The 25,217-nt window shown below is 35.9% G+C and overlaps 4 protein-coding genes across 5 annotated transcripts; 2 read left to right on the top strand and 2 right to left on the bottom strand.

Moving 5' to 3' along the window:
- Window positions 1–16: 16 nt before the first annotated feature.
- Window positions 17–3,678, bottom strand: LOC123694991 (ATP-dependent RNA helicase DDX18-like). Of its 2 annotated transcripts, XM_045640661.1 has the most exons (9): window positions 3,181–3,678; window positions 2,939–3,088; window positions 2,697–2,861; window positions 2,272–2,410; window positions 1,857–2,019; window positions 1,304–1,456; window positions 418–585; window positions 154–331; window positions 17–66 (listed from the first exon to the last, which is right to left on the bottom strand). In XM_045640661.1, exons 1-9 carry the CDS (start codon window positions 3,428–3,430, stop codon window positions 38–40), a joined length of 1,395 nt encoding a protein of 464 aa, XP_045496617.1. In that variant the 5' UTR covers window positions 3,431–3,678; the 3' UTR covers window positions 17–37. The 2 variants fall into 2 exon arrangements, with proteins under 2 accessions (XP_045496617.1, XP_045496618.1); XM_045640662.1 differs by lacking the exon at window positions 17–66 and having other exon boundaries at window positions 179–331; window positions 414–585.
- A 267-nt stretch (window positions 3,679–3,945) lies between these two features.
- On the top strand, window positions 3,946–6,309 carry LOC123694893 (glucosidase 2 subunit beta). The gene has a single exon (XM_045640503.1). The coding sequence runs from the start codon at window positions 4,051–4,053 to the stop codon at window positions 5,638–5,640; it is 1,590 nt and encodes a 529-aa protein (XP_045496459.1). The 5' UTR covers window positions 3,946–4,050; the 3' UTR covers window positions 5,641–6,309.
- Window positions 6,310–6,402: 93 nt separating this feature from the next.
- On the bottom strand, window positions 6,403–12,164 carry LOC123694894 (splicing factor 3A subunit 3). Its single transcript, XM_045640504.1, has 11 exons — window positions 11,924–12,164; window positions 11,742–11,789; window positions 11,512–11,670; window positions 10,566–10,638; window positions 10,388–10,479; window positions 10,089–10,310; window positions 9,415–9,575; window positions 9,009–9,137; window positions 8,502–8,694; window positions 7,099–7,300; window positions 6,403–6,600 (listed from the first exon to the last, which is right to left on the bottom strand). Exons 1-11 carry the CDS (start codon window positions 12,017–12,019, stop codon window positions 6,467–6,469), a joined length of 1,509 nt encoding a protein of 502 aa, XP_045496460.1. The 5' UTR covers window positions 12,020–12,164; the 3' UTR covers window positions 6,403–6,466.
- Window positions 12,165–17,367: 5,203 nt separating this feature from the next.
- On the top strand, window positions 17,368–21,811 carry LOC123695072 (WD repeat-containing protein 36). The gene is made up of 8 exons (XM_045640771.1): window positions 17,368–18,453; window positions 18,633–18,802; window positions 19,079–19,315; window positions 19,633–19,815; window positions 20,002–20,197; window positions 20,446–20,524; window positions 20,787–20,949; window positions 21,101–21,811. Exons 1-8 carry the CDS (start codon window positions 17,510–17,512, stop codon window positions 21,796–21,798), a joined length of 2,670 nt encoding a protein of 889 aa, XP_045496727.1. The 5' UTR covers window positions 17,368–17,509; the 3' UTR covers window positions 21,799–21,811.
- Window positions 21,812–25,217: the final 3,406 nt, after the last annotated feature.

The following is a 25,217-nucleotide window of genomic DNA, read 5'->3' as shown; positions in this document are numbered from 1 at the left end:
TTATTTAAACAACTAAGAGAACATATTTCTTCAGGTGTCATCGGGCCTTTTTGGGTTTATTATTTACTGAAATGTGTGTTAAGGAAAGTATAAGTGGCAGTGAAGTTTAAAAAACGTATAATAAACCTAAAATAAAACTTTCAAAAAGGATACAAAAATCAACATGTGGCTGTTCTAAAAATCCAAAGGATTTAGCTGCTAATTTTAAATCCAAATTGTTGATGTTAAAAACTTTACTTAGAGGGTGTTTCTTGTAGCATCTTAGGAACGACAAATAAGCTTTTCGAGCTAAGAGTCTTATAACACCATTATTTTGTATTAAGTCTTCTAGCTGTAAAAATTAAAAAAACATACTTAAGTAATATAAATCAATTATAATATAATAGAATAACGAATTAGCATCATCTTTTTACTAGCCATTTCCTGTACATCCTCTTGAGGTGAGTCAAACGTATATTTATCTAAATAAACTTTTTCTTTCTTTAGAAATTCAACAAAGTTTTCCTCTTCAGGTCTCAATACAATAACAGCATTACCAGTATTATTTAAACCACGTGCTGTTCGTCCTACCCTATGGATATATTCCTAAAAATAAACAAATTATTATTTAAATATAAAATAATAAAAACTACAACTACACTACAAACATGATAAGATGAATTTTTGTAGGATACTGTAGACATAGAGTGTAGACCATTGACTTTAATCACAATTGTTTCAAGTTCATATAACAATAAAATATTGCTGATCACAAATCTTTGTTGATCTAAATTCTAAGTCATTGAGATATTATGGAGACGACGCCGGCCGCCTACATCACTTATGTTCCGCTCAACATACGCCATATGGTGTAACTGCACGCTCATTTTTTATTTGTTTTAAAGTGAAACGCATCAAATATGCCTTCGTGTGTGTTACGATATTGCACAAATAAACGAAAAAGTGCAAAGAAATAACTTTCATCGGTAAGTAGTTACCTAACTAGATAATAATTTTTATACAGATTTTGTTTGTGGTGTCTCCTCCATACGTAGTAATTATCTCAATGATCTAAGTATCAGTTTTCAAACAACTTTCAAAAATTATAGACTTTTTAACGGATTTTAAACGCGATTTAATCATTATATTATTTTCCCGACGTTTCGAGCACTTTACAGCGAGCGTGGTCACGGGGAGTCTCCCCGTGACCACGGGAACGTGACACGTTAAAAAGTCTTTAATTTCTAAATGTATAATACTCGCGTAAAATCAAACCCTAGAGAATACTAACTTTCAAAAATAATAAGTTCTTATAATAAATTACCTTGACATCTGTTGGTGGATCAAACTGCACAACCCAATCAACTGCTGGAATGTCTAAACCTCTTGCAGCTACATTAGTACAAAATAGGACTCCACTTTTAGCTTCTACAAAATTTTGGAATGCTTCTTTTCTTTTAGATTGACTTAACTTGCCCTAAAAATTAAAATATATCTTTTGATTATTATTTTTTTTTTTTTACAATTTATGAATAGATGTCTATGATAGAAATTTTTATTTTTACAAAAAATAAAATTCACAATTTTATTAATAACTAGCTTTCCACCCTCGGCTTCGCCCGCGCAGTCAAAGAAAAACCCGCATAGTTCTCGTTCCCGTGGGATTTCCGGGATAAAACCTATCCTATGTCCCAGGGTAAAAAGTAGCCTATGTCCTTTCTCGGGTGTCAAAATATTATTAATATATTTATTAATTGGTTCAGTAGTTAAGGCGTGATTGAGTTACTATCGCATTTATAATATTAGTATGGATGTTAGTTATAATATTAGTTTGATGTTTATGAGGCTATATAAATTTTATATAATATGTAACTCACATGGATACTCAAGACAGGAGCTTTGCAGTGTACTCTGAAGAATTCATAATGAAAGTCCACTGATTTACATGATGAGAAGAACACTAATAATTTCAACTTTTTCGCCTTTTTTAACATTTTGAATAGCCATGGTATTCTCTTTTCGACAGGGCATATGAAATAGCTGAAAACAAAAAAATTGATCAATTTTATTTTATATTTTTAACATTTTGCATTTCCATAATCAAAAAATTATTTGCAAAAAAAAATTATCACATTTAAAACCTATTTTAAAGTTTACATAAAATATATACATTTCGATAATTAAATAGGTATTTCATTGTTTAAAAGTATTGATTGTTAAATGATAAATCTTTAGATAGTAATCATTTGTATGTATTGATTTATACTTATACATTTTATATTAAATTATTACCCTTGTTGAAGCCCCGTTACTGTGGACTGTTTTTCATCTGTGACTGATATTAAAATTGGATTTTCTCTCAACACTAAAGATGCCAAATTTCTTACTCTATCATCTATGGTTGCACTGAAGAGCCCTGTCTGCCTTTTTCCTAGGAAGATAAAATATAACATTAGCTGACCTAATATGCAACAGATTCAAGATAAAATAAGATGTAGTTTTAAGCAATTCAACAGCCTATCATTAGTCTAAAAATACTAAGATTATTTATAATAATCATGCGATTGTTTTGCTTTGGCAAATTTTGCAGAATTCTGTGTTAGAAATTAGCTACAAGTGCAGCTTCATACATTGCCTGATTACATTTCTATTACAATACCTATTCAGTTGACATTGTTTTATATTTGTATCATACTTCAATAGCACAGATAGCTTACTTGGCAACAGTTTTATTATTCCTTTAATATGTTTCTCAAATCCAGCTTCAAGTAATTTGTCAGCTTCATCCAAAATCAAGCATTTTAGGTTTTTGCAATTAAACTCTTTTGTATTTTCCAAATGATCCAATATTCTGCCTGGTGTTCCTACTACTATATTTACACCTAAAATATTAAAATAATCCATTTATTTCCTGATTCAAGATACAAATAATTTAAATAATATATAGTGCTAACCATACCTTGTTGCAGAGATAATAATTCTTTATTTTTCTTAACACCACCAACAATCAATGCATGTGATAAATTAATATTGACTAATAACTTTTCCAAAATTTTATGTGTCTGCAATGCTAGCTCCCTTGTTGGTGAAATAATGAAACATCCTGTTCCTAGAACAATAGTTTAAACGTCATATTTATTTTATTATGAAGTAATATTTACCTCGTACAACTTTGAATGTTGGTTTAAATTAAGTACTTACCAAGTTTTTTGTTAAAATTGCATTTCAGTAAACTATTGATCAGAGGAATAAGAAATGCTAGAGTTTTACCACTTCCAGTTTTAGCCGCTGCTATAACGTCCAATCCAAGTAACATGTGAGGTAACACTTTCGCTTGAATTGCAGTAGGTTTATCAAATCCCATTTTACCTATAGAACTAATGATTCTGCTGTCAATCTTTCCTTCAAGCATTGAAAAAGTGGAGCGACATATAATGTCGTCAACGTTCATCTTTTTGATGATTTTAAATTAGCAAACCACTAGTATAACTTCAGCATTCTTATGCTGAATCTTATTTCGTAAGAATTACTCTTATTTCCGAAGGACGTATGAACAATGAATTAAAATTAATTTATTGCGTTCTCAACACACAAATCACAATACGGTTAATTATAATTTATCAAATTACTTCTGTATGATATTTATTTAAAAATAAATAACAACATAACCTTAAAAATTATAATTTACAGTCAGCAGTCAGCTGTGTTTTGACATTTCTGATTTCTGCTTTTTTTCGTCTCTCTATTGATTGCCACTGGTAAAATAACTGCAAATATTACCCTAAACAACCTTGACCTAAGTATACAACGGTAAGTCTCTAGGGTCTCTAACAATAATATATAATTGAAATTTTATTAGATATTTATTTTTAGAGAAAATGAATGATCCAAATTCCCAAGAACCCACAAACAGGATACGTGCAGGATACGTCATTATTTTTAAGAGACAGGTCACAGAGAAAATAAGTTCCGTCATTGTCAAATCGTCAGCGGTCGGCTGTCGTTTTCTACACGTTCTATTTATCGAGTGTTATTTCACATTATTTCAGTTGCCGGTATAAGATATTAATCATGGTGTATTCAACTTGCTTGAGCAAGTTGCAATCTTTTATTTTAATATCATCTTCGCTTGTAATATTCGTTCTTTCCGATGTTCCGAGGCCTCGCGGTGTTTCATTATCAAAAGCATCGCTATATTCACCAACTAAAGATTTTACATGTTTTGATGGTACAAATACAATTCCCTTTAGTTACGTAAATGATGATTATTGCGACTGTTTTGATGGAAGCGATGAGCCTGGAACATCAGCCTGTTTAAACAGCGTGTTCCATTGTACAAATGCAGGACACCGACCACAAAACATTCCAAGTTCTAGAGTAAACGATGGAATTTGTGACTGCTGCGATGGAACAGATGAATATGCCGCACCAGATACGTGTTCCAATATTTGCGAAGAACTCGGTCGGGAAGCTAGAGCACAGGCACAACAGACCGCTGAGCTTCATAAAGCAGGTAACTCTATAAGATTAGAATTAATCGAAAAGGGAAATAAGAAACGAAGTGAAATGGCGGAGCAATTGTCACAATTAGAGAAAGATAAAGTAGATGCTTTAAAAATTAAGGAAGAGAAGGAAGCTTTAAAGAATGAGTTAGAAGCTAAAGAAAATGAAGCACTCCAAGTTTATAGAGAGGCTGAGGAGAAAGAAAAACAAAAGAAAGCAGAAATAGAAAAGGAACAGCTTGTTAAAGAAGCAACAGAACAGTTTAACAGATTTGATTCTGATAAGGATGGTATACTAACTGTTGCTGAAATTAAAGTTGTAAATGTTTTTGATAAGAATAAGGATGGAGAAGTTGATCAGGATGAAATTCAGTATTTCTTTGGAGATAATGAAAGTATGGATAAGGATTCATTCATTACATCCACTTGGTCATTACTAAAGCCGTTGCTTATGATGGAGGAAGGTATGTTCCGTCCTGCTGAACCAGAAGAAGCTGAGACAGATGATACTGATATTCCACATGAAGAAGCTCATGATATGGAGGGTGAAGGCGAGGAAGAAACAGAAGATATTGATCATCATGAAGATTTAAACATAGATGACCATGATCAAGAACCAGAACAAGATCATACAACAGAGTATGATGATGAGACTAAAAAGTTAATAGAAGAAGCAACTGAAGCCAGGAAACAGTTCACGGATGCAGAGCGTGCTGTCCGGGAAATTGAGTCTAATATAAGAAGCATTCAGCAAAACTTAGAAAAGGATTATGGTCTGAATCAAGAATATGCAACATTAGATGGGCAGTGTCTTGAATATGAAGACAAAGAATATGTTTATAAACTATGTTTATTTGAAAAGGTTACTCAAAAATCTAAATCTGGTGGTGCTGAGGTTGGGCTCGGAAACTGGGGAGAGTGGGCTGGCGAAGGTGATAACAAATACTCTATCATGAAATATACTAACGGAGTGACATGTTGGAATGGCCCTAGCAGAATGACAATTGTTCATATCTCTTGTGGACTAGAAACAAAATTGTTGTCTGTGACAGAGCCATACCGTTGTGAATATAAAATAGAACTATCTGCTCCAGTTGCATGTGACGATTCTCACTACTTAAAACAACAACAACAAAAAGAATCACATGACGAGTTGTAACATTGTCATTTTAAAAATAGCCTCTGGGTGATACCACTTTAGTTTTTAGTATCATTTTAGTTTTCTTTTTTCAATAAGGTAAAGTGATTCATACAGCCGAGCTGCATTTGTTTATATATTCCAGTTATTTATTACTACAGATAATGTTTTTATGAGATTTCCAAGACCTATTTGATTCATAGGCCATCTCTTGTTTTTCATACTATTTACAAAACAATTTACTATCCGAAATATTTTATTTTTCTATAGAAAATAAATCCATTAAATAATAAGAAATTGCATTTCATTTTGGTTAAAATGTATTTACGTTAATAATAATCTATATCTATAATAAAGACTGATGGTTTAACATGTAGTTCAAGTGGTTTTGTGATAAAGAAAGGAGACAGGCATACAAGATAATGAAGTGATGCTCACTATTATTCTCAGTGCATGTTTTGTTTTTAACATCACATGTTTATTATTAAATGATATCAAATTATTAAATTAGCCTTATTAAATGTATAAAACAATACAATGAAATAGGTGTGACTATTGAAGCTGCCAATTTTCTTATTTTTCACATTCCCTGGATATAAGGCTGTATTAGACAATTTAGTATTTTTTAGGAAATCAAAGAAAGAACAAAAGTTGTAAATTTAGTGATCAATAAATTGTTTTAAATTATTATGATGATTGTTTGATTTAATACTCCTATTGCCAATTGACTATTATATTATGTCTTAGAAAATAAGAAGGTTTTATGAACATTTCTATAGCCAATTAAAAGTCACATTTTTAGACATTTATTATTATATTTTAAGCATAATATATAGTTATTGACATCTTAAAGTAAGCCTTGGCGTTTCAAATCTTCATAGGTCTTGCGATTGACAACATTTCCTTGAGAATCTTCAAATTCCTCATCATTCTCAGCAACGAATCTCTCACCTTCTTTCTGGTTTTTAATTTTTTCCCATACTGAAACAAAAATGTGCAATAATCAATTTCAAAAGAGAAACGAGAAAAAATCTTCAATTAAAATTATCTATATGTTTATTAATATAAAAGAATGAGGTAAGTATAAAAGCTACTATGGCTTCACTACTATGGTTTTATAGACATGCAAATAGGTGTTCGATTGATGTTCCCACTCGATTCACAATGTAATAATACAGTTTATATAAGTGTAATTTAGTGTAGGTATGTAGAATAAAGTTCTACGAACCTACATATTGATTTGATTGAAGTGGAGTTACCTATTATATTTCAAAATTATGTTTTTGTTCAGTAAATTTTTTTGAAGTGAAACTTTAGGCGCGTTGAGAGTAAAATTTCGCGGTCGCATCATGGCTAACCGTCACGTCATGGAGTAAGGCGACGATTTTGGTATCTTTGAATTTTACCAAAGAAGTTTCATTTCTGACACGTGTGCTGGGCACACACACTATTTTGTATTGTGAATGGGGTTTTACTTACGGGCTAAGGCATCTTCAATTTGTGTGACATTAGCAAAATGCGCCGTATTCGGTATGCCCAGGCACCTCATGCCGTGTGCGTGCCGCCACTCGGCGAAGTGACGTTGGAACGCTTTCGGCCCCTTATACGTGTAGTTGCCGCAAATCTCGCACGAATAACTTATGTTCAATCCGTGGAGCTTGTATAGCCAGTACGGGATCGGCTGTGAATATGAAAATAATATAAATAAAACATAGAAAAAAAAGGTCTCTAGCGTATCAAACAGTGCCGCCTATAATTATGTTCTCTTGTTTAAATTTGCTTCTATTAGATATTTCGGGAATGTACCCAAGATATCTCGGTTGTTAACGCTATACAAAGGTTTTATCATAATATGGAACAAATGCACTGACCTATTAAGTATTAATTTTAATAGCGAAAGTGATAAAATATTTGTTTGCATATTATGTTATATTTGATAAAATATAGTAAACAGACACTTGGTGGTTGAAAGATAAGCTAGATATGCGCGTATAGTTGCACCTTCAGATTGGGCGGGTTTCGTTAATTTATAATCCAGAGTTCTCTTTGATTTTTAAATCCGGAAAGACAATGCTTTTGGTGGACTTGTATAAGCAAGAAGTATCTTATATACTTAAATATAATCAGCCCTGGGAAATAAGTTTCAAAAGCACATAAATTCTCTATTCCTTGATTTATTGATGCAGATATTTTGCAGTCAAAATGTTATCATAACGAACTTTCATCTTAAACAATAAGATAATAACTTAAGATCGTATTTTTATCATCGGGAGAACTGATATAAGTAACAATAACGATAAATTGCATCAATTTCCTTATTATTGTGTATTTATGAATAACAGTATAATTATCACAATAATTATTTAATTATGCGTATTCCAAGATTGGAAATAAGAATATTATTGGCCTTTATATAAAAGCGTAGTTACAATTAATAAGAACGGAATAACGTTCTCAACATGTACGTCTCAAGAATATGTAGCTATGTAGAATGTAGATCAATGAAACAACAAATGCACATGTGCGTTATATCTAAGAATAGGTATTAGTTAGAGTTAAAGTGTATAAATCTAAGGTAATATTTGTTACTCTTTCACGCGAAAACCACCGTACGGATTGTGATGATATTTCTATCATTATTTATTTATTTATAGAAAAATGTAACCATATAAACGCGAAAGAAAAAAAAAACTGTTTGTTCAGTCCCTGGCGCGGGCGTAAGGAGCAGGAGTCAGCCGACACAAATAATAAGGAGAACATCGGAGGTATCGCTCTCATCTTTACACTCACGGTGAATAACGTTGGTCCAATGTTGCAATATTAACCTTAATTTTTGCAATACTACCAATGTTCTTTTGTTCTCTATGGGTCAGACAACTTACCTTGCCGTCCCATCCCAGCGGCAAGTTCTTAGGGTTGTACGGCACTTCATCATCATCGGAATCAAGGTCCGCAGCCACAGAGGTGTCACTCTCATCATCGCTCTCGTCTCTACGCTCGCCGGCAGCGCGCGCCGCGCGTCGTGTCACGTTCTCTATGGTCGCTGCGCGCGTACTGCTCACAATGCCCGCGAATCTGTAAATGGTAAATTGGTAAGTGTTGTTTATGGTCGAATGAAAAAATAAATTTGTGTGGTATGAATAAATTAATGTGATAAAATTGATTATTTGAATTAATAAGTTTTCAATTTTCATAATATGTATCTTAATTAGATAATTAAGAGCATTATAAACTGCAAGATGATAGAAGTTATGACCATTATTAATAACATGGGAGCTACATCATTTATAGTGTGGAGTTTTGGGTAAATAAAAAAATTAGACAAATGTATACTTAAAACAATTTTTTTAAATACATACACCTATTATGAATTTCTAAAGAAAAATTACCTGTAAACTTGTGCTTCAATGGCGCCAATATCTTTGTGCCTTTGCTGTGTTGAAGCTTTTGCCTTATTTCCTCCCTTTTTAGCCACCAAAGACTTGTCTAGCGCGGTTTGTCCTTTTGTGCTGAACAATCTAAAAATAATCGAGTTATAAAATATTAATCCATATGCTAATTGCTTTGATAAGTATATACTATGGTAAATATTCTTATAACATTAAAATTACTGAGAATTTGTACAAAATACTTTTTTTATTGAAATGAAATGAAAATTTATTCGTCAGAATTGAATTTTACAGACTTTTATGTAAACATAATAGATCAAACTATTCATGCTTTATCAAAAAACTTTAGTATATTTATCACTTTAGTATATTAAACGATTATACTTATAATTACGAGTTTAGATACCTTTGTGCTCTTTCCTCCAAAGTGCCGCCACATTTCAAACCTAAGGCCATCAGAGCAGACTTCAATCTATCAAGCCCTAGAGATGCTAGCTCCTCCCAAGATGAAAATGCAGATAGATCAAGATGAGCACCCACATTGGTCAGAGCGCCACCTGTTTCTTTCTAATAATGATAAAAATAAATTATTTTATTTCTGATAAAATAATACTAATTAGAAGGAGAAAGATGCATGTAAACAAATTTGCATGATTAATTTATATTATTATCCGAAAATAACCTTTATTCGAAATTTACTATAGATACAGATGACAAAACGAAATCATAATCATATATATTATACTAGCTTTCCAACCGCAGCTTCGCCCGCGCAGTCAAAGCATACCCGCATAGTTCCCGTTCCCGTGGGATTTCCGGGATAAAACCTATCCTATTTCCCGGGGTAAAAAGTAGCCTATGTCCTTTCTCGGGTATCAAAGTATCTCTATACCAAATTTCTTGCAAATTGGTTCAGTAGTTAAGGCGTGATTGAGTAACAGACAGACAGACAGAGTTACTTTTGCATTTATAATATTAGTATGGATTAAGACTACAACTAGCTATTTATCAATTTTACATTACATATTATATTAACACCAATTTTTATAACAGCATGTGACAAGATAAAACAATACATACAGGCCATCCAGGAAAGGAGCCAGCTTCCCATTGCTTAACAAAATCCTGATGAGCTGCTGCCATCTCTTGTGCCTGATCAAGCAGAGGCTTGACTCTGCTCACAAAGTCTTTCAAATATGTGAGAAGTGCACGGATGTAGTTCCTATATTCACTATTCTTACGCTCTCTTGGTATGTCAAAGAGATGATCAAAGATACTGAGATATGTTATGTAGTCAACTTTCTAAAATGAAAAATAAATATTATTTTAATTTGTATCATTGTATATAGGGGCTTGTTTAAAAGATTAGTAATATTTACCTCAATACCCTTCAAATTGATATATTTATCATAACATTCATGTAAATCTAAATATTTTCCGTAACCCTCTTCATCAGTAAATTCCACAGGGGCTGAAATACATAATTTAATATAATTAGAATAATTGTTTTATATATGAATTATTAATAATATAATCATAATTTGAATACATATTTACTTGTGTAGTCTTCAGAAGGATTTTCTCTTATTTTTGCCATTTCTTCAAACTCAACAGACATAGGAACACATATCTAGAAAAATACACATAATATGTAATTAATTTACCACCTATTTGAATAAAAAGGAGCATGGGTGACAGAAGTGAAACTTATTTGACAAGATTCAAAGAACCAAAATTGTTACCTTTCACCATGACATGATTGTATTCAAACTCAAACTCAAACTCAAACATTTATTTATTCAATTAGACTTCTTCGAGAAGCACTTTTGAAACGTCAATACATATTTTTAACATTTACCACCGATTCGGAAAGCAGTATCTATGGAGAAGAATCGGCAAGAAACTCCATAGTTGCTCTTTTAAATCATTTCAGTATTACAATTTAATTTTACAAAATATGTAAGTAACTGTACGTATATATCATAATATGCCAAAGAACTGTCCTGTGGTTTTTACGCGACAACCCTCCATGGGTTTTTATCTTCCATATATTCCTTAATGCTGTAATAGGCTCTCTGAACTAATACGTTTTTTACATAATTTTTAAATTTAGCACTACTAAACTCTTTAATACTATGAGGAATTCTGTTGTAAAAAAGTATACCTTGGCCCATAAATGAATTTTTAACTTTAGCTAACCGGTAAAATGGCATTTCAATTTTATTTCGGTTCCTTGTGCCATAACGGTGTCTATCTCCTACTCTTGTGTGTAAGTCTGCGTTTTTGTGTACATATAAAATATTATTAAATATATACTGTGATGGTACTGTGAGGATACCAGTATTCTTAAAGAGATCTCTTAGTGAGTCCCTAGCACGTAAATTATATATAGCCATATTATTGCCATGACGCAACCTTGAAATTGCACTCTCAACTTGCCTAAAGAAGTTTCACATCAAAAACGAACACGTTGCAAGTTACCACAATAGAAATAAGTTTGTACCTCATTAGGATGTTTACGATGAAACTCCTTGATCTGTTTGAGTCTAGCATAGAATTCTGAAAATTCATTTGGTCCCGATAGTGCAGCAATTTCCTCTTTTCTTAAACCGTCTTTATCTTCGTACAATTCTTTAAGCCTTATGGAGGACTCAATATATCTCTAAAATAGAGGGTGAATGAATATCACATAAAAAATTATGCTATTAACTAAGTATGTTTATTAATACTTACATCATGTAAATTTTTCATTCGATGATCACTGTTTATTGTTTCTCTGTGCTGAAAATGTAAAAATACAAAATTGTTTATGAACATCGCGAGTTAGGTAATAGATATTTTTGATTTATTTAATTGAGTTACATATTGCAGTTATTTTCACAGAAACTTACTTAATAAAAAGAAATAATACTTACTCCAGTTTTCTTGTGCAAAACCTCTTTAACCATAGCATCCATCGTCCGCTCCCTTTCTTCATGATAACTTCGTTGTTGTTCTAATATTGTTTCCATTTTTGGTAAAAACGAATACAGCTACCTATTATTTTTGTCTAACTATGTTAAGCTTATACTGTAAGTTCAATTCCCTAAATTCAAATTCGAGTTTACGAATTAAAAATGCATGCACGCATGACGCAACCCAAACACGATATAGGTAGCTTGGAATTTGGAAATGTCATTACATGATTGACATTGACAATTGTGAATTGATAAGTGACGACAGTTGACTGAACAACAGACAACAGATAAAATGATACCAAACACAGAGTAGGTAGGTACGTAAAATACCACGCTATCAAAGATTTTGCGATAATAAAGCGAAGCAACAGGGAAGCAACGAACGAACGTTATGCCTCCTCCACATTACTCACGAAGTTGAACGAGATTAGACAAATAGAATAATGTAGAGAGGCACTTCGGCTTACTTCGTCCAACTTTACTTCGCCTTTTTTTTTTTTTTTTTTTTTTATTATTTGATAGGAAAGCGCTTGACCACTATCTCGCCTGATGGAAAGCTGAGATGTGGCCTAAGATGGAGCGCGCTTTCCTAGAAGGTACCTGTTCACTCTTTTCTTGAAGACCTCCATATTGTACTCGTCGGGGAACACAGACTCAGGAAGCATGTTCCAGTCCCTCGCGGTTCGAATGAAGAATGTCGATCCGAACCGCTTTGTCCGGGTACATGGAACGTCCACCATATGGCGGTGCCTAGAGTCTGTGCGCCTCGACGAACGATGGAAAAACGGGGATGGCGGAATTAGATCGTGCAATTCCGCAGCGCACTCACCAAAGTGTATCCGATAAAATACCGATAAACTTGCCACTCTGCGACGATGGGCGAGGCTCTGGAGTTTTTTGCCTACTAGCTCATCGTCGTTTATTAGCCTCTTGGCACGCCTCTCTATCGCCTCAAGCGCCTCCAGCTGGTACTTGGCTGATCCATCCCAGAGGTGAGAACAGTATTCAATGCACGAACGGACTTGTGCTTGATAGAGATTGAGCAACTGTCCCGGACTGAAATACTGTCTCACCTTCGCCAGAATACCAAGCTTTTTTGAGGCTACTTGGGCTTTTGATTCGATGTATGAACCAAAATTAAGAGTAGGCGTTAAGGTGATACCAAGAAGCTCGAGGTGGTCAGTTATCGGCACAGATACACCTTGGAAAAACGGAGTCAGGTTGAAAGGACTCCGTTTAGCGGAAAATAGACACGCCTGGGTCTTAGTCGCATTGAACTTGACCAGATTGGCCTCGCCCCAATCGGAGACTGCCTGTAAGGACAAGTTCAAGCGATCGACCATCGCCTCCCGCAGAGACTGGATTTGTGCCGTACTAGCACGCGCGTTGGATACGTATCTCTCCACAACAGTGCTATCGTCTGCGTACCCATAGATACCGGGTTTCAGCAGATCGTTAATGTGTAGCAGGAATAGTGTTGCGGAGAGAACTGATCCCTGAGGGACCCCGGCGTTTATAGCCAATTGGTCGGACGAGCAGCCGTCGACGACTACTCGTATCGACCGGTCTCTCAGAAAATCTGTGATCCATGCGCAGAAACCAGCAGGCAGACCGTACGATGGAAGCTTGCCAATAAGGCTATCATGCCAGACCTTGTCGAAGGCTTTCGAGATATCAAGGGAGACAGCAAGTGCTTCCCCATGATTCTCTATGGCCTCGCTCCAGATATAGGTAGCACACGCTAGAAGATCCCCAGTGGACCGATTTCGGCGAAATCCGTATTGGCGGTCACTGAGTAGATCGTTCGCTTCTAGGTGTGCCATAAGCCTGCTGTTCAGTACACGTTCCATAGTCTTGCAGAGTATGGACGTGACTGAAATTGGCCTATAATTGGAGGGGTCGGCACGACTGCCTTTTTTGGGCACAGGCTGCACATTAGCAAGCTTCCACGATTTCGGTACTTTTCCAGTCGTCATCGAAAGGCGAAAGAGGCGTGTCAGAACAGGAGCGAGCTCAGGCGCACAGGTTTTTAGTACTATGGCTGGAATACCATCAGGGCCACTAGCTTTATTCACATCAAGATTCCGCAGCGTTTTAAGAACCTCAGTCTGACGGATGCGAATTTCCGGCATATTCGCCTCGCAACCAGGTAGACTGGGAGGTATGGCGCTTGCAGGATCCAGACGCGAATTTTCTGCGAACAGAGTAGCAAATAGGTTCGCTTTCTCTGCGGCAGTGTGAGCTAGCGTCCCATCCGGTCTCAGCAGTGGAGGAAGTGAGGGGCGGCAGAAATTCGATTCAACCGACTTTGCCAGGGACCAAAACGCTTTACTACCGGAGGGGTAAGAAGCCAGTTTGTTCCCTATACGGCTAACGTGGTCAAATCGAGCTTTCCGTAGAGCTTTCTTGCAGGACTTGGCGGCCCGGTTAAAGGCTTTCTTCTTCTCTGATACGTCCTTGGCCTTGCGGTGTCGAGCATCAGTCCAAGCCAGATATGCCTCATGCTTAAGCGCTTCAGCGCGTTTGCACTCGGCTCTGAACCAGGGCTGAGCTTTACTGGACGTGGCTACATCGGAGAATGGAATATAGTACTCCATTCCCTGCCGCAGCACATCTGTCACAGCATCCGCACAGGTCGAAGGGTCTTCGGAAGAAAAGCAAACAGACCGCCAGGGATAAGACGCAAAGAAGGAACGCATCTCGTCCCAATCTGCTGACTTGTATCGCCACACGCGCCGAGAGCCCCTGGGACTGGGATCGGGCGGCGAGTAGACAGATACAGACTTCACCAGACAGTGATCGGAGCTGCCAAGCGGCGCAGAAATCGCAACCGAGTAACGGTCCGGATCTGTTGTCAGCAGAAGGTCCAAGCAATTGGCTGTATGGCTCTCAACATCAGGAACCCGCGTCGCTCCTTGGACCAGCTGGGTGAGATTTAACGCTATAGCGAGCTTACGCGTCTCTCTCCCAGCGAGATCAGTGCTCTGGTACGGGAATAGCCACTCCTGGTGGTGGGCATTGAAATCCCCCAGTAGCACTAGCTGAGCGGAAGGGAATTTGTGTTGAGCAGCATCCGCCGCCTCACTTAGGTACTCTGTGAGCCTGATAGTCTCCTGGTCTCCGCTGTGCGCTCGGTAGACACAAGCATAGACAAGCTTCTCTAAGCCTGTGTCCACCAGCATCCAAAGTACAGAGAAATGGGGGTCTTCAAGAAAACGGAGACGCCGACAGCAGATGTCGTCTCGGACGTACGCGCACACACCTGATCGAGCTTTAAAATTTTGCTCCAGTGTGTAGCCGGGGTAAGTCAGGTACGCCAGATCAGACGGACACCTTATCTGCGTCTCCGTGAGGAACAAGATACAAGGATTGCTAGTCTCTAGGTGGAAGTGGACTGAAGCGAGGTTGGAGTGTAGACCTCTGATGTTAGTAAGGTCTACTTTCAGCGAGAGGGAGTGCTGCCGCTGTACAACTGTGTTCCTGTATCTTGCTTTTTTCATAATTTGTTTGGAGAGTGAAGTAGGTGTGAAGACGGCAGTGAATCGAGGCGCTTTACATCTGGACCTGAGACACACACTTAGAAGCCGCAATGACGGGGACTAGTCTGGAGACTGCGGGGACGCCCGAGCCCCCCCAAGTTGTCCATAGGGCCCTCTCATCCGGTCGCCAACCGGCACTATGGCGCAACTTGGGATTTTTCGCTGGTTGGCGGGGCAGCCTTTCACATGTGGCTAGCACGCTACTTGGGCCCCCTACTGACCAGCGGTCGGCCAGCGGTGCACCGTGCCTCGGATCCCGCTACCCTCCATGACTAGCCACCGGAAGCAGCAACGACAGTGAGCGTCAGATCGTCCTGATTGTAAAAGCGCAACTGATTCGACCCGTCTTCACTAAGGCTACATCAGCTTCTTCGTGCCGGAACACGGACGCTTGGCGCCACGTCTTCAGCTGATGGGTGGTCATTATAGCCGCGACAAATGTCTCCCACCATGTCACCTGTTTAGCACCACCCAGGGGCCACGTGTAGGGATTCAGAGTTCTGGGTATACTCCTACGGACGGAGGTGACTCGGCCGACTTCCGTTTGTTGTCGGTTTTTGCGCCCGAGTCAAAGGGCATGAAGTTACCCGAAGTTCTTTCTGAATATGAACGTATGCGCTCCTCGCGAAGTTGAACGAGTGTGTAGTGTAGCACCGCGGACTTCAGTCAACTTCGGCCGAGTACTTCGCCGAGGAACTTCGCGAGTAGTGTGGAGGAGGCATAAGACACACTACTCGCGAAGTTCCTCGGCGAAGTACTCGGCCGAAGTTGACTGAAGTCCGCGGTGCTACACTACACACTCGTTCAACTTCGCGAGGAGCGCATTTGTGTAGCGTTACCGGTACCCTGCGGACGTTTATTAAAATTCTTGTCCTTATGACTTTTCTCACTGGGGTCCCAAATAAAAGGCTCTGCTTGAAGTTTTTCAAGAAACAACATAGTTTGCTCCTGTGACCACTGTATGCCGCTCATAATAGTCTCGCATATCAACGAAAAACACGTGAATTCAAAACGACCGCGACGTCTTGACGCGTAGTCGTACTGAAGTCGGCCGAGTAGTGTAGAGAGGCACTTCGAGAACGCACTTCGGGTAACTTCGCGCCCTTTGACTCGGGCGCAAAAACCGACAACAAATGGAAGTCGACCGAGGCGAGGTAAAGTTGGACGAAGTAAGCCGAAGTGCCCCTCTACACTATTCTATTCGTCTAACCTCGTTCAACTTCGCGAGTAGTGTGGAGGACGCATTAGATTGACTGAGTAAGAAGGAGTAAGCAACCGACAGAATCGACTATATGGCGCAAACGACAACTTAACAAATTCTTTGATTGTATCAAGGATTGTATTATTATTACTTTTTTATTATATATATAATACACACCACATTATTATTATTTATTGTATAGTACTATGAACCATAAACCAACTAATAATTCATCCTCTTTAACCTTTTCATCTCGCTATTTGCTCCAATGGGCGTATTCAGAAAGAAAGCTTGAAACTTATAAGCGCTTATAAGCGCTTATCGGCGCTTATCGGCGCTGGTAACCCGCGCAGGAAAATATATGAACATGCGCCGATAAGCGCTGATCGGCGCCGACAAGTTTGTTGAAACTTGTTGGAACTTGTCGGCGCCGATCAGCGCTTATCGGCGCATGTTCATATATTTTCCAACGCGGGTTACCAGCGCTGATAAGCGCCGATAAGCGCTTATAAGCGCTTATAAGTTTCAAGCTTTCTTTCTGAATACGCCCAATGTCGTGACTTTTTTTATCATCTTTAGCATGTCACTTTATATTTCTTCCTCTGTGGTCAGTGTTATTGTCATTTCCTTGGTCATTTCCGGTCATTTCACATTTGTCAAGATGTCATGTTGTCACGTCTTGTCAGTGTCAATAACACGCGTATCAGCGGATGGTTATTTACAAAAATAATTTAACTTTTGTAATCTTAATTAATTGTCTGCTTTCAAGAATAAAGTTATGCACAAGCCTCCGAAACATTAACGATGGCAGAAGAGAAATCAAGTAGTCAAATATTCGCCGGTGCAAGAGTTTTAGGTTATGTTAGTACACATGTTCCATTTGTTGCAAGATTTATTAAAAGAAGAGGAGAAACATTATTATGTACAAGCGTCGGGAGGTGGTTTCATACTTATGGATGTAATAAATTTCGATTACTAAGTGTGAGCGGTGAGCATCCGGGACCTATAACATGTATGAGTGGAGACGGTTTTCATGTATATACAGCCAGTGGAAATAACATTTACGCATGGCGACGAGGCTGTGAACTAAAGCATGTCTACAAAGGCCATAATGCCGATATTCACTTGTTGTTACCATTTGGTGTTCACTTGATTTCTATAGACAGAGAAAATGTTTTGAAACTGTTTGACATAAAAGATGAATCTGAGTTCTTGGAACTCAAGTTCGGTGAAAATTTCACAGTTACTACAATTTGTCACCCTCCAACCTATCTAAATAAGATCTTGCTTGGTAGTAAGCAAGGAGAGTTACAGTTATGGAATATTAGAACATCAAAACTCATTCATACTTTTAATAAATGGAAATCTGCAGTTGTGGTTACTGAACCAGCTCCTGCTGTTGATATTGTTGCTATAGCATTAAACAATGGAAAGATATATCTACACAACTTGAGGTATGATGAAACAGTTATGGAATTTCAACATGATTGGGGAAAAGTTACTTCTTTATCATTTAGGATGGACGGTGTACCAATGATGGTCACAGGAAGTAAATATGGTCACATTGTGATGTGGGATTTGGAAGAGAAGACAGTTGTATCTCAAATAAAATCAGCTCATTTGGGAAAAATAGCAGGACTACAGTGTTTAATGTCTGAACCATTAATGATTACAAATTCTGAAGACAACTCATTGAAAATGTGGATTTTTGACATGCCTGATGGTGGAGCAAGACTTTTGAAGAAAAGGTTATTTTAATTATGTTTTTTAAATAATTATTCTTGATCTTTTATATTAACTATAATTTATTTCTAGAGTTTTGATGTGCTTTATGCATATAAATCACTAGACCAAGTTAATTTGATTTATATCCTCTGATAAATCTGATGTATAAATTATCCAGCTAATGATATAAATTTTCTTACAGAGAAGGTCATGCTAAGCCTCCTCATCTAGTGAGATATTGTGAGCCCTCAGGAGAGAATCTACTAGCAGCAGGTGGAGACAGTACTCTACACATTATGAATACTGTTACAGAAACATTCAACAAAAACTTGGGGAAAGCATCTTACAACAGAAATAGTTCAAAGAGGAAAAGTTAGTAACCTGTTATATTATAAGTACCTTCTCTATTAAAACAATCCATTTGGTTCAGGAAATAGCTTCTTGAAATGAACTTAAACCTAATAAAATATTTAAAATTAATTTTTTTTTGCTATTGGATAGCAAACAAGCAGACGCGTTTTAAAGCAAATCAAGGTTCAATCATCACAATTTTGGACTTTTGGACTGCAAATTACAAATAAATGAAATATGAATACAGGAGTTATTCAATAAATAATACATAAATTGATGTGATTTATTCATTTACAGAGAGATTAGAAGTGGACACTAAAATACTAGCGCCAATATCAAATCTTAGTTCTTGTATGCAGCGAGATAAACAATGGGACAGTATTGCGTCCCTGCATAGAAACATGCGGCTGGTAACAACATGGTCTTATAATAAGATGCGGCAAGGAAAGCATAAACTGTTACCACCAGATTTAGTGAAGGGTGTGCAAGCAACATGCCTTACAGTCACACATTGTGGGAATTTTGTAATTATTGGTAAGTTTTTGTTGTGGATTTTGTTTTTAATACTTTTTGAAGTAGATTTTGTTTATTTGACTAGCTGTGTGTTTTTATAGGTTAATTAACTTTATAGCTCATAAGTAGTTGTTTCAAAATGTTATAGTTACTTGGTATATTCAACTATATTAGTTGTATTTTATTTTTAATTTAATTCAATTTAGCTTACATGTACAATAGAATGTACATGTGTACAACATTAAACTTAAACTTGTATGTAGAAGATATCAATCACTTAAGGGCACATAAAATGAATATTGTAAGATTACAGGCATAAATTACATGAACTTTTCTAGGTTACAGCAATGGTGAAGTACACAAATTCAACATGCAGTCTGGTATTTACAGAGGACATTATGGCAATGAGAAAAAAATTGCACATAAAGGCGGAGTTAGAGGTGTCGAAACTGACATTTGCAATCAGAGAGTCATAACAGTGGGCGCTGATGAAAAATTAAAGTTTTGGTACTTTAAATCAAGTAAGTATTAATCTTGTTAAAAAAAAAATCAACTTTAAAACAGCTTTGGTTAAAAACTAAATTGCTATTCAAGAAAAAAAGTCTGAATTTTTCGTATTTTGTTGAATGGTTCACCATTCGCTTAGGATGTATACTGTATAGTATTTATTTTAATATGCTCCTTTAAAAAAACCGTATTTTTTACAGCGGCAACGCCATACCATGTATTAAGGCTAGAAGAATCAGTATCACACACTAAGTGTCATAGAGAAAGTGGATTGCTAGCATTGGCTAATGAAGACTTCAGTATAACTATAGTTGATATAGATACTATGAACATTGTTAGGAAATTTGAGGGACACATTGCAAAAATTAACGATATTGACTTTGATGCTCAAAGCAGGTAAAATATTATGATTTCATATCAATATTTCACCCAAATAATGTCTTTTAAAACTCCCATTATCATAAAATTCCTATAAAATTGAGTTGGAATGGGAGCCAATACATTTTATTTGTACCAGTATGAATAAATAGCAAGAAGCAGCACTTGAAAATTAATAAAAAAAAAATATAACTGAATGTAATAATAATATACATATAATAATTAATTGATTCTTATCAAAAATTTAATTGATGAATAATTTACAGATGGCTTGTAAGTGCTTCAATGGACTCAACAGTGTGTACTTGGGATATACCTAGTGGAAAATTAGTCGACATATTTTCGGTGAGTTCAATACCTATTTTCGTAATAATAGAAGGTCGTAATTTGAACAGTGTTTTTTTTAAACTTTCTGAAATTAACATTTTGTGAAATATTGTGGCAATGTAATGTTAATACTACCTACTTAATTGTTTTAAATATTAAGAAAATTTATTAAATTCGAAGGTTGTTACGTTTTATAAAAATGTTGGAATGTTGTTTCGTTAATTTAAAAATATTTTAATAATTAGAAAAGTAGTTGAATTTTAATAAAATCTTATTTTAGGTTGAGGACCCATGTACTTCGTTAAGTATGTCGCCTACGGGCGATTTCTTGGCGACAACTCATGTCGGTGAATTGGGAATTTTTCTTTGGGCAAACAAACATTTATATGAAAGAATATTCCTAAAACCTGTAGAGAGAACGGAGGCAAATATTCCGAAATTGAGTAAGTATAACTGGATATTACAGTCTACTTCCAGGTGGCTTATATATTATAAAGTTTTTGTCTCTATAGATGTATCTAAATTTGTGTGTGTGCGTGTTTTGCTTAAATATCAGCTTTCATTATCAGTTATTGAAACTAAAAATTTTTTCAGAACTACCCACAACAGCACCTGAAAAGCCAAGTATAGAAGATATAGGAACAATTGACTTAGGTGAAATTGAATATAAATCACCAGAACAAATAAGCAGTGAGTTGCTTACTCTCTCGGGAGAGTCTACTTCCAGGTGGCTTAATTTATTAAATCTAGATATTGTAAAAAAGAGAAACGCACCGAAAACGCCACTAACAGTACCAAAATCTGCACCGTTCTTCCTACCGACTATACCAAGTCTTGGCTTAGAATTCGATCTTGAAAAGGATAAAAACACAAACAAAAAGCTTCTCATGCCAGATTCTTTGTCAACATTAACACCGTTTGCCAAGAAGTTAAACGGGTGTGAAAGTGAAAGTGATTACGAAGTGTGCATTATGAAGCTAAAAGAGATGTCTCCCGCAGCCATAGAGGCAGAAGTGTCAAGCATGTCTCCCGAAGTTGGCGGTTCAATAGATGTCATGAAACAATTTCTCACCATGATCGATATAATTTTAAAAAGCAATAAAGATTTCGAGCTGGGTCAAGCGTATTTGGGTCTATTTTTGAAGACGCATACGAAAATTTTATCACAGAACAAGGAACTAATAAGAGAATTGCAATCAGTGGAGGAATCGTCAGCGGCGGCGTGGTCACGGTTGCAAAATAGTTTGCTGTATAATATATGTGTTGTAAAGGCATTAAAAGAAATGAATTGAATTTATAATTAAATTTTTAAGTTTTATTTTCCTGTTAAATCAAGTCACATAAGATATACTTTTTTTATTACGAAGAGAATAATCGAAACTCGAAAGTACGATTTCGAGTGAGAAGAATCTTTCAGAAATAATTAGGTCAGATTATTCATTAAATCAGACTGCGGCTTGCTTAACTTTTGGTTCATTGGATCAAAATGCCCTTTTAAATATTGTGTTAAAATTTATCAGCAATTTGCAATTTTGGGTTCAGTACATATGGATTGTAGTTTTTCTTCTTCTAAATATCTTCAATGAACAAAAATATACATGACTGATAGCTAAATTTATTAAATACTAGCTTCCGCCCGCGACTCCGTCTACGCGGAAAAATTAAGATTAATTTTTTTTCTACATATTTTTCCGGGATAAAAAGTATCCTATTTTATGCCCAGGATAATAAGGTATAATTGTACCAATTTCATCGAAATCGAACCGTAAGTTTTCACGTGATGCCTTCACATACAGACAGATAGACAGACAGACAGACGGACAGACAGACAGACAAAAAATTTTTTAATCACATATTTGGGTTTGGTATCGATCCAGGGACACCTCCTGCTATTTATTTTTTCAATATTTTCAATGTACAGAATTGACCCTTCTACAGATTTATTATATGTATTATAGACTAGCTTCCGCCCACGACTTTGTACGTGCATCCCCATTTTTCCCCGTTCCCGCAAGAATTTCGGGAAATCCTTTCTTAGCGGATGCCTACGTCCTAAAATCTACCTGCATGCCAAATTTCAGTCCAATACGTCCAGTGGTTTGGGCTGTGCGTTGATAGATCACTATATCAGTCACATACATGTTTACGTTTTCTCTCCTTATATACCAACCTCGTACTTCAAGGATTATAATAAAAAATGAATTAACGAAATCGGATCGGATCTACTTGTAGGATAACTGGATAAATATCCTACAAGTAAATCGTTTGCATTATTCCGTTTCGTATGATAACCGTGTTTAGTTTCGGTATTAGGTACCTACAGATGATCACAGTGTAGGTACATTACGTTATTTCTAAATATGCAAAAACCTTTACAAAACAAATAATAGTTTCGATAACGCTGCGCTGTTATGTACACACAAGAAAAGTAAAATAATAGAACATTTTTTGAATTCAGTTTTCCCCAATGATATCTAATATATAAAAATCAATGCCACTTTTCGTTGTAATTCCATAACTCGAGAACGGCTGAACCGATTTCGATAATTCTTTTTTTATTATATTCCTTGAAGTACGAGGATGGTTCTTATGTAGAGAAAACGTTAATATGTACCACGGGCGAAGCCGGGGCGGACCGCTAGTTAGGTATATAATATAGAAACAAGGTTTTCCCTGCAAAATACATGTAACTACTTGCACGATAATTAATATAAGAAGTACAATTTTAGGTACAATGATGATAGAGAAACTGAGTTTTTACAGTAGAGCAACAGCTAAGAGCAACACAACAATTAATAATTTTATAATAATAATTCATAATTCATTAATAGGTAAGTATTGTAGGTTTCTAAAGCAGGCGTAAGAAGAATAGGAATATGCTTATTTAAAAAAACTTAGTGAATAGGTACCTACCTACTTAAATAAAAAGCATTTTAGACCCGTTGTTGCATCGTTTAGATTATAGATAATGTGGCTTTTATTTCGAATAACAATAAAATGAAATTACCTGCCCCTGATCGGATTCTAGCGGAGTTTCTTAATGAAGTTTTTTACCTCATTAACTTTTTACAGGTATTGCTGTCAATTGGGATTTCCTAGGAGAATGTAGTTTAATTTAAAAATCTATTTTAAAATGCAAGTTCATTTCCGATATTATTAGTTATAGACATATTAGCTATTTACTAGAAATGGAACAGTAAAGTTAAAGAACTGTTTTGTTAGCTGCACAACTTTCGAGTTATTCTTTCTATCACAAGTTATAACAAAGTGATCTATATTCGTGTATTTAAGCAAAACTTCGGTAGAAATAGAGTTTAACATTCTCAACATATACCCGACGCTTTGAATATTAAGATTATCGTCAGTTTAGTGTAAAATTCACATATACCGAAGAGCGTCGGCCTCCTTTATTAATTAAAGGTGCGAACGTGGTATCTTAGTAAAATTCACCGGTTCGTAGGCATTTGTATTCCGAGCACAGCTACGTGTATCAAGTTATCAGGATAATCAGGTATGAATATTGGATTTACGTCAAATAGCAAACTAAGTATGTACACCCATGAGCTTTAAAGGAGGTAGAGAGTAGAGCGCAGCTTTTAATTACTTGTTCACTGATACGTATTTCCAAAAATTAGCTATTGCCTGCGACGTTTTTTAAAATTGCAAAAATGTAGTAACGTAAAAAAGTAACGCAAAATAAACATACCTATATTATAATGAGCTATAAGCTAGGTACGCGTCTACAACCTAATTATTATTAAATACAATTATTAGAAGAAGGTTATTGTAAACAACAATAACCTTCCTCTAGAATCCTTCTTCTACTTCTTCTAATAGAATTTATTAAAAAAACCGCATGAAAATCCGTTGCGTAGTTTTAAAGAATTAATCATACAGACACACACTCGGCTGAAAGCGACTTGGTTTTTTGGGTAGGTACATACAATGATAGTTAAATGAAATCATGCAATTGTCTATCCTTAGATGTCTAGAATGGTAGTTCATAGTACGTGTCAGCATCTAGGTTCTAGATCGTTTCAGTTGTGCTATGCGCAATCCATTAACGTGCTACGTTATTGCATACAATCGAAACAGATATCTGGCAACATTTCAAACTATCTTGAAATCTCATTTTGGTCTGAACTATGAAGGTTTTATAGTGAAAATAGATGAAGAAAATATAATATTCAAAGTAAGAAATATCGGAATAGTAGGTACCTACAAGGTACCTACTTACTTATCAGACCGCATGAGTAAAAGTTTTATTTTTTTTTATATTCGAATTGTTTTTCATTTGCAATTTTTTACCATCCTTAGGAATTTGTAAAAAAAGAGTTGCAAAGAAGTCAAATCTTTTGAATTTTAAAAATTTTTTGAACAATACACAATCAACAACAACTTTTGCAGTGAGAATGAAAATGAAAAATCCATAAAGTAGTTAGTTAGTTTAAATGTCAGACGGTAGTGGTTGCTATTGCAAATCAAATCACAACTTTTGCATTACGCGGCTTTCTAGATTCATTCAACACATTAACTTCTAAGACTTTTCGCACTTAAAACTTTCCCGTACCCCGTCGCGTCGGTGTTGTTAGATTATATCGCCGACATTCCGACGTATTGTTGTTACCGGGGACAACTTTAAACAACATATTATGTGTGGAAAATTGTGCTACGTCGTGTTTTTCAACGATCCCAATTTAACCTCGCAAAG

Source organism: Colias croceus, chromosome 10 (genome assembly GCF_905220415.1).
Source record: "Colias croceus chromosome 10, ilColCroc2.1".
Lineage (NCBI taxonomy): Eukaryota > Metazoa > Arthropoda > Insecta > Lepidoptera > Pieridae > Colias > Colias croceus.
Note: the sequence above shows the minus strand (reverse complement) of the source record. Positions and strands in the feature narration are given on the sequence as shown.